Source organism: Pocillopora damicornis, chromosome 13, assembly GCF_964200805.1.
Source record: "Pocillopora damicornis chromosome 13, jaPocDami1.2, whole genome shotgun sequence".
In the NCBI taxonomy this organism is placed as follows: Eukaryota; Metazoa; Cnidaria; class Anthozoa; order Scleractinia; family Pocilloporidae; genus Pocillopora; species Pocillopora damicornis.
In genome coordinates this window covers 8,610,748-8,620,747 of record NC_142682.1, presented here as the reverse complement: position 1 = coordinate 8,620,747, position 10,000 = coordinate 8,610,748, and the positions used below count along the sequence as shown (strand labels likewise).

At 40.8% G+C, this 10,000-nt stretch overlaps 1 protein-coding gene across 1 annotated transcript; it reads right to left on the bottom strand.

The window, feature by feature from the left end:
- Window positions 1-809: 809 nt before the first annotated feature.
- On the bottom strand, window positions 810-1,594 carry LOC113668702 (uncharacterized). Its single transcript, XM_089192250.1, has one exon. It carries the CDS (start codon window positions 1,474-1,476, stop codon window positions 937-939), a length of 540 nt encoding a protein of 179 aa, XP_089048376.1. The 5' UTR covers window positions 1,477-1,594; the 3' UTR covers window positions 810-936.
- Between the last annotated feature and the right edge of the window lie 8,406 nt (window positions 1,595-10,000).

The following is a 10,000-nucleotide window of genomic DNA, read 5'->3' as shown; positions in this document are numbered from 1 at the left end:
GGGAAAGTACAGAGCAACATGGATGTTACGAATCAAGATCTATTAAGCTTAATTGCAGTGATTCTCCTGCTTATTATATGACAGTCCACCATAAATATAATCATCCAGCACTTTTTTGGGAGAAGACACCAAAGAAGGCACTTTCAACTATGCAACCTTCAAGGTTTGTCAGCATTTTGTTTACATTAACAAGCTTGTCATAAACTTGCCTGCCGGCCAAGGAGAGCTTGGATATTTCCATGACCACAGAATTGGTTTCAGCAACTTCTAAATAGCACTGCACTGGATCACTTGTGGAAAGAAAACTTTAGAGTTTCTCGTGATACTTTTGAATATATATGCCAGCTCATTGGACCGGCGCTCCAGCGACAAAGCACTAGGATGCAAGGTGCCATTCTAGTTCCAAAGAGCGTTGGTGCAAGCCTCTGGCGACTAGCTACCAGGGATTGCTACCGCTCGTGCGGATTCATGGTTGGGTTGGCAAAACCAACTGTCCTAAAGTGTTGCCATGAATTTGTTCAAGCAATCTGTCAACATCAAGATGAATTCATCAAGTTTCAATCAACTGCAGCAGAGATAGCTAAAAAAATTGAAGGCTTCAACAATAAAAGTAAACTACCTAATGTAGCTGGAACGATAGATGGGAGCTATGTACCTATTAAGGCCCCAAAAATTGACCATGAAGACTACTTTAACTGGAAACATTTCTACAATTTTTTAAGATGGAGGGTTTTACTTAACTGCCTAGAGGAAGACACTGACAGAATACCTGACACTATCATTGTGTGCTGCATGCTACATAACATTCATGTTTTTTACGAGGAGATGAACTCAGCATAGATGATAGCGATGAGATCAATTAAAATGTCTTTTTTTAGCAGCAATCAAGTAAACTCTTCATTTTTTTTCTTTGGAATAAAAGCACTGAGTTGAAACCTATTTTTTAGGAGCAAATATGTCCCCAAGTTTTCCTAACATGAACACACCAAATTCTTGGTGTAGTTGTTGAGCTTCTGCCTGAGATTTGAGGAGAGCTTCAAAAACTCTCTTGTCATTTTCCTTGGATCTTTGTATGGATTCTTGCTGTGCCTTCATCATGTAAAGGATTGCTAGCTCTATGTCATTGCCACTGAGCCTTTTCTTCTTCTTTTTTTGGTCCTTTCCCCTCTGTTGCCCAGTTTTTCCAGTTTTCTCTGCAACCTCACTATTGCCTTCAGCAGTGGTGGCTGGCTGTTTCTCTGGTTTCTTGCCACAGTCTTGATTTCCAGTCAACAAAATATTGTCAGTATCAGGATTTACTTTGTCTGATGAAACCATAAATTCGTCTATGTCTTCATAGTGTTTGAACGTTTTCCATTCCCTTCCTGTGTGATTGTTGTTGTCACATACACTTTTGTATTTATCCAAGAACGCCCACCACTTCTCCTTTAACTGCACTAGTGATTTTTCAGAATCCACTCCATTGTCAAAGCACATACTTTGAAACAGCTTCAAAGTATCTTCCCATTTGTTTTTCCTGCCTTGACTACTTTTTGTGGACTTGAGTCTATCGTACTACTCCTTTCAGGCGGCAATTAAGCATTTCTCCTTTGTAAATGACCAGCTACTGTGCTCGGAATTTCAGAACGGTTATATTTCTGGGTGCTTGAGGGTGCACCAGACATTAATGGGTTAATGTTCAATGATTGTGTTTTCAATCAGTTGGGATCAAGCCAGTTCTTTTGACTGGAATATTGAGGAATTTTAAAATTGCAGCTTCTTCTTGTGCCTTTGTCTACCCACAAGAATGGACTCCTTCCTTCCTCCATTTACACTCTATCCATTGGCAGCTCTTCAAGCCCAGTTTATGCAAGAACCTCCTCTTTTCTTTTTCATTCCACCACTATTTGCAACAGCCTTGCAAATTCTGGAATAGAGAGCTTTCTTTTCTTAATAAGTTGTTTCTCTTGCTGAATAACAGAGTTAATTTATTCCTTTCTGTTCTGGCTCTATCAATGGGTTGCAAATCAGCTGTCATTATTTTCCTCATAATGTCAGCCTTATACTCATAAAACTAGGCAACATATCGCTCTGAAAGTAGGTGTAACAAAAGCCACTCTTCCTTAATTATTTTCAGACTGGTCCTAATTGGGTGTGGCTTTCAATGTCTGTTAAAGCAGGAACCCTCTCAGAACCAATATCTTTTTCACATTTTTCTTTGAGGGTTACTTCTGATGGCTTACCTCAAAATTCAAGTTCATTCATTTTTGACATTATGTTATCCTTCTTTTGATGGTCACACAGCAAATGCTGGGCATAATGGAGAGGTCTACTGAAACCTTTACCCAAAGCCTTTCCTCTGTGGGTACCACACACTAGGACATTTGAGTGTTTCCATTTAGCTTTATTGTAGTTGACAAAAGCTTTTGGTAACTAGATGGTTCCTTTTTGCAGTGGATGAGGGCTGGTCCAATCCAGACTCTCCTTGCAATCTCTTTTTCAGAGAAGGAAGTGCCTTATATGGTTAGAGTCACATAATATTATTAAATGTAAGATCCACTTCTAAAACACTTAATTGACTAGGATTGATACAAAATCTCTTAATTTCCTTAAGTTGTTGGTCTGTGGCTAAGACAACACAAGGATAAAGAGGTATAAAGGGTATATAAGGACACTTTATTTATGACTCTGTTTGCAGGGTTATTCTTTGATAATTACACAAGTATTTTTTAAATAACTTTATTGGGTTTACAACATAGTATTAACTACAAAAACATATTACATAGAGAAAAAATAAATGAAGATAGAAACAAAAATTAATTCTAACCCAAAAGAGCATGTGCAAACAGGACTGGCATCCCATGCGAGGCACCACCCTGTAGCTAAAATACAATAAAACACAAGAAATCTATATTATACAACAAGTTTGTGTGGTGTCAGTTGCACCTATAGCTTGTGGCAGAAGCAAGTTCTAACTAGTGTCCATGTGCTGGGCCAGTCAATGTCAAAGGATGTCCTCAGGCGGTCAAAAAGTGTTTGTTCAATGAAAAGCAGGAAGGAGAGCAGACTTGAAAAACTAAAAGAAGGAGCAATAGAACAAGAGTAAATCCAAAGTTTCACAATGCAATTAAAGTAGGAGGCCTGGAAAGTGCTCGTTTTACAGATTGGTGTTTTTAAATTAAAGGAGTTGATTAGTCTAGTATGGCTGTGAGAAATAAAGCTACAGGAGTTCATTAATGTTACTGTGAAGTTAAAAAGATTGAATCAACATATACACAGAGAAACTCTCAATTAAGAGACGAGGATTAACAGCAAAACATGATAAATCACCTGTATCAGAAATTAAGTATATTACAATTGGAGATAGTGTGATGAATGCACCTGGAATCAGGTAGTGAGGTGCAGTAGGATCTGATGAAATCTCTACTTTACAGGCAAAGGTGGTTTTATTACAGTCTGTAACTTTCTAAATGTTTTTGACCTGTCATACATTCTAGCATGGCTACCTATGTGCCTAAAATCTTGGACTGTTCCCTTTCCTTCATAGCTTTTAAAAACTACCCTTCTGGGAGGTTCAGATTTTGCAGGCTTTTTTAACCCCTCCATGGTGGTACATGAGTTGTAGTGATACTGTGTTGACAGACCTCTTTGCACTACCATGTGCTTTAGTCTTACTGTTGTGATCACCACTGTCAAAGACATATTGGAGAAAGGAAATCCCTCTTCTGGAATCTGAAGAAGGGGACTGCTATTCTGTAATGCTTCAGGGTTAAACACAGATTGTGCCAACTAGGAAGAACAGACATTGGTCATTCAGGGAATGCAGTTTCTTCTCTCTTTTTCTGAACATTCAAGTGCAGAAAACAATGAAGGCTAGTTAGAGTGGGATCAGTGTCTTTAATGCGAGTTTACAGTGTCCCATGAGTTTTCATGTCTGTAGACTGTCATTATGTTGAGAGTTGGGTAAGTGTCTTTTTCTTCCTGAAAAGCTTGCCAATTGCCCACTGTATTCCCCTAACATCATGCATTATTGCTGCGAGGTGGTTTGCTACAGCAAGAGAAGTGACCACTTCAAAAAACTAATGGTCCCTTGCTGATTTGACATGAATAGCAATAACAAGGTTCATTGACAACATCTTAACTATGTCCACTGTAATGGTGAGAGTCTAAGTCCACAAGTCAGAACAATGTAAGAAAGGTGGTTGGATCTCTGCGGGCAAGTGGGAGTCCAGAGGAAAGTCAGAATATGGCTGTGATTAGTGGTAAATAGGGGTCGGTTTAGCGCCTAACCAATCAGAATCGAGTATTTGTGTCACGTGGTACAAATGGACCAATCAGAAAGCCGGATTTTTCACATTCCATTCTTATGACGTCACAAGAACCGCGAGCTATTGGTACCAAGTTTTGTGGGGGAAAAAACGGTTTGCTAATGTCAACCATTTGCCACGATGACAAAATACTTCTTGTTAACGTGTTTGTTGTTTGCTTCTGTTTCTTTATTTTAAATTTTATTAGCAGTTTGCTAATTGTGGTGATGGCCAATAAATAAGCAGATTAACACGGATTAAACCTTTTGAAGTGTTTTAATTCACTGCACACGACTTTTACAACACGCCATGCTTTCCACTACTCGAGATGCAACTCGAACCTACATTACACCATGTATGCGGCACGAAATGTCTCAGTAGCCTAAACACTACATTCCCTTCCTTTGTCGCAATTAATTGCAGTTAATTGAGTTCGAGAAAAATGTCTTAATAACGAGCAACAACAATATCAAATACTCATAAACAATATGAGGGTTCAAACTGCAAACTGTTCTGAACAAAATCATGTTCAGTGAAAAGTCTAAAAAGTTCAAACAGTCAGTTCATTTGTCCAGGACAAAGTCTTTAAATCTTCCAGGCAATTTCGTAGCACGGGTTGGTCTGCTTCTTGTCTCTGCCGTACTTGAGGTTGTGCTGGACTCAGGCATTGCTGGAGATGGGCTTGGGGGGTTTGCTTCTCTGGAACTCTGTTCAGGAGGAGAAGACTCTGGCTCTCCAGGGGTGTTGTAAGGTTTGACAAAAGAGCTGTTTCTCCTATACAAGGTGCCATTGTCTGCTTTCAAGGTGAGTTCTTGTCCTTCCTTGGTCTGGACGGTGTATGGCTGAGGTTCAAACTTTGGAGCCAGCTTACCAGGTGATTTGGTGTTTTTAAGCAGAACCTTGTCACCAGGGACTACTGGGTTGAAAGTTGCATTCCTTTGCTTGTCAGCATAGAGCTTACTAGACAATTTGTGGTTCCAGTCTTGGTCTCTGATGCTTTCATCCAGCAGGCTCTTGTTGGGGCGTAATTCAGGCAGTTTTGTTTTCAACTCTCTTCCGAACATTAGAGATGCTGGGGTCATCCCAGTGGTAGAGTGAGGAGTTGTTCGGTACACCAACAGGAACTTGTTCAGCTCATCTTTCCACCTCTTTCCTTCCACTTGGGCTATCTTGAGCACTTTAAGCAAGGTTCGGTTTTGTCGTTCAACCTCACCATTGGCTTGGGGCCAAAGTGGAGGAGATTTTCGATGCTCGATGCCATTCTTAGATAGGAACTCTTCGAATTCTTCCGATACAAACTGAGCTGCATTGTCAGACTTGAGGGTAAATGGATAGCCGTAACGTACAAAGATCGGTGTTAGTGCTTCTATCATCTTCTGTGATGTGGTTGACCGCATAGTTACCACTTCAAAGAAACGGCTGTAGTAGTCTACTACTACAAGTAAACTCTCTCCAGAAGGAAGTGGACCCAACACATCAATAGCTACATCTTGCCAGGGTCCTGTTGGTGGTTCTACTCTCTGCATTGGTTCAGGTGTACAGAATCCACTCACTACTTGACATCCGTGACAGCTTTTACAGATTCGCTCAGCATCAGTATCTATTTTAGGCCATTACACTTTGGTTCTGAGTCGGCTCTTCATCTTGACTATGCCTTGATGACCTTCATGGGCTAAATGTAAGACTTGTTTTCTCAGGCTCTGGGGTATGACAATTCTTGTACCACGCAACACCAGTTTTCCAAGCACACACAGTTCATTCTTCACACATAGGAAATGGGGCATTTTGCACTGAGACCAGTCTCCACTCTGAATGTAATGTCTCACGCTGGTCAGTTCAGGGTCTTCTTCTGATGCACGTTCTACTTCTTTTGCTGTTAACACCACAGCTGTGCTCTCTTCTGCAATCATTTTCACTACATCTGTTTCCTCTCCACTTCTGTCCTTTTGGTCCAGGGAGTTAAGTCTTGACAGGGCGTCTGCAATGTTGGTTTTTCCAGGACGATACACAACTTGGAAGTTGTAGCTTTGCAGGTGGAGCACCCATCGTTCGATTCTTGCAGATGGCTTGGATGTACTCTTGTAAATACATTCCAGAGGTTTATGGTCAGTCTCAAGTTCAAAGTCACGACCGTAAACATACAGATTAAATCTTTCGCAGGCCCACACTAAGGCAAGTGCCTCCTTCTCGGTTTGAGAATATCGCCTTTCGACGTCGGTTAGGTTCCTGGACGCATAAGAAATCACTCTCCAGACTCCATCTTGGAATTGTGTTAGGACTGCTCCGATACCAGTAGGATCTGCATCTGCGACAATACGGGTTTTGCAATCATTCTTGAAGTATGCCAGTGTTTCTGCTCATGTCAAGAGATACTTGAGCTTCTCAAAAGACTGTTGCTGAACTTCTTTCCATACGAATGGCTCGTCTTTTCTAGTCAGCTGTCTGATAAGCTCAGCTTCCTGTGCAAAATTTGGCAGGAATTTAGCACAGTACTGTACAAGGCCTAGGAAAGATCTGACTTCAGCCACATTCTTTGGAGGTTTCGCATTCTGAACTGCTGCTACCTTTTCTTCACTGGGTGTAACTCCACTCTTGCTCAGGTCATGTCCGAAGAAGGTCAACTTGGGAAGTCTGAACTGGCACTTGTTTGGATTCAGGGTTAGTCCACACTGTCTGAGGCGATCTAGAACAGCCAGCAAATTCTTGTCATGCTGCTCAATTCCACATCCATGTATGATCACATCATCTGCAATATTTGCAACACCTTCACAACCTTGCAGAACATCACTCACAATCTTCTGATACTTTTCTGGGGCTGACGTAATGCTGAACATTAGTCTCTTGTATCTGTAAAGGCCTCTGTGTGTCACAAACGTAGTAATTTGACGGGACTCTTCATCAAGCTCAATCTGGTGGAATCCCCAGCGCAGATCTAGTTTGCTGAATACAGTTGAACCATTAAGGTCATGGAGAACTTCTTCTATGGTAGGAATAGGATGCCTCTCTCTCTCGATGGCCCCATTCGCTCTTCTCATGTCAACACAAATACGGATATCACCATCTGGTTTTGGCACGATGACAAGAGGTGACGTCCACTCTGTAGGACCACATGGTACTTCCTCTATGATGTCTTCTTGCAACAACTCATCCAATTTCTTGTCTACTTTGTCTCTAAGACCAAAGGGTAATTGTCTCACTGGCTGGGCCACAGGCTTGACATTCTTGTTAATGTGCAACTTTAGTTGGAAGTCTTTAAGCTTTCCAACGCCTTGAAATATGTCAGCAAAGTCCTTTAACACATCTCCAGCATCACCTTTGCTGGTGATGGTACATGCCAGTGGTGTACTCGAAGGTCCAACTCTCAATACATTCAGCTTCTCTGCAGTGTATTTTCCAGGCAAAGTTTTTCCAGGACCTTTAACAACAGTGAACTCGTCCAAACAGCTTTTTGCAGAATCTTCACAGTAAATTTCAGCTTCAAATGTTCCCAGTACTTCAATTGGTTCAGTTTGACCATAGGCAAATAGCTTCTTGCTGCATTTCTGGGATGTGCACTTCACTCCTTGTTGCTTCAAACTTTCCCACGTAGCTTTGTCCACAAGGTTGCATGATGCTCCAGAGTCAATAAGTACATCCTTTAACTCTACACCTCCCACTTTCAAATGTATGATGCCACTTGTCTTGTTTCCGTCATTCACGGCAAAGGCATAAGCATCTCTTTGATCTGAGCCTTCCACTTGATATGCACCATTCACATTTGGATTATGTTGGCCACTTGGAGGGCGTTTAGGATTCTTTGTCTTGCAACAAACAGCCAGATGACCAGTGAATCCACACTTGTTACATGTTTTGTTCAGGGCAGGGCAACTGTGGGCAAAATGACCGGTTTCATTGCATCTGTAGCACTTCTGATGCTCTCCTGGTCTTACATCTTTCTTATTTGGTTTCTTCTTCTTTTTCATCTTGTTTTTTTGCCACTTGGGGTTAACAGGTCGCACTGCATTCACTTGATCATCTTTACTCGAAATCTCCAATGACTGCATTTGAAGGATGACAGACTCATGAACTTGTGCAACATCTTGAAGGACAGTAAGGGTTCCGTCCTGGGCTTTCTCCAAAAACTTCTTTCGGAGTTCCAGATCTCTGCACTTTTCAATCAACTGATCCCGGATAGCCTCATCCACTTTGTCAAACTCACACGAGACAGCTTTTTGTCGAAGGCGGCACACAAATTGATCGATAGTTTCGCTCTGGAGTTGTGCCATTTGTCGGAAACCGTGTCTCTCGAAAGGTATGTTCACTTTTGGCGTAAAATATTTGTCAAGGATGGCTACACAATTGTTGAAGTTGTTCTGAGCTTCGTCTTCTGGTGCAAGCGTGTAGAAAATTTCTTGCAGTTCCATCCCACCTGAGTGCAGTAATAGAGCCACTTTTTGCGCTTGATTCGTAATACCTTTCGATGCCACATACAAATGAAAAGCACGTTTCCAGCGTTTCCATCGAACGGAAAGAGTAGTCAGTTCTCCCCTGGGGTCGAAGCAAGGTAAACCACGAACTTCAAGAGTCTTTGGTTCGACGATCGAGCTCGGCGCTGGTTGTGGCGGCGTGTCGCTGGTTTCACCTCTCTCGGTGTCAGGCATGTCGCGAAATTCAATTTAAGGATCCACAAGAACCTTTATCCTGCTTTATCCTCGTCGCCAAATGTGGTGATGGCCAATAAATAAGCAGATTAACACGGATTAAACCTTTTGAAGTGTTTTAATTCACTGCACACGACTTTTACAACACGCCATGCTTTCCACTACTCGAGATGCAACTCGAACCTACATTACACCATGTATGTGGCATGAAATGTCTCAATAGCCTAAACACTACACTAATATTATAAGCAATGTTGTTTTTCGGAAGAGGAGGTGGAAGAGGGTTCATCAGGATTTCTGATGGAATTGCTGCAAGACTGTTGTCAGCGTGAGAGTTGGGTTTGAGCGGGTAAGGTGAGAATATATTTTTTTTGGGGGGGGTTTATAGGTAAACGTGACCAAAAAAAATGAGATAAAAAACTGTGTTTTAATCATTACCATAGCACAATCTTTTGGTAAGCTCTATAGACAGTTTTGTCCCAAGTGGAATAAAAAATTACAATTCATAAAAGTCAAGAATGGGGTTTAAGATAATATTCTTTTATTCAAAAAGTTGAAATATGAAGCTGTGTAATTTTCTGTTCGTAATGTTTTTTTGATGAGTTTTTTACTTCTTTTTGGCAGATTTTTTCTTGTTACTTTTCGATAAAAACTGTTTTTAATTATCTTTAAAGAACTTATCATCTTCAAAGCACATGTTTTGGAAACCTGTGTAAACAGCTCTGTCCCAAGGAGAATGATAATAACCGTTCATAAAGTCAAGAATGGAGCTGAGATAATACTCTTTATCTAAAAGTTGAATATGAAGCTGCGTAATTTTTTGTTCATAATGTTTTTTGAGATTAAAGAAGTCATCTTTAAGTTTTTTTGATTTTTTGTATTTTTTTTTCCTGTTACTCCTCATCATGATTTAAGAGCATTAATGCTGGATAGCGGATGTTTTCACCTTTCTTTGCCCACTTTGTCCACAGTCTTTTGAAGGGATTTTTGCTTGATACAGGTAGACTTTTTTTGGGTTGAATCAAATGTTACTTTCAATGACGGAGTGATGATACCATGGTTGATTTAGCTACT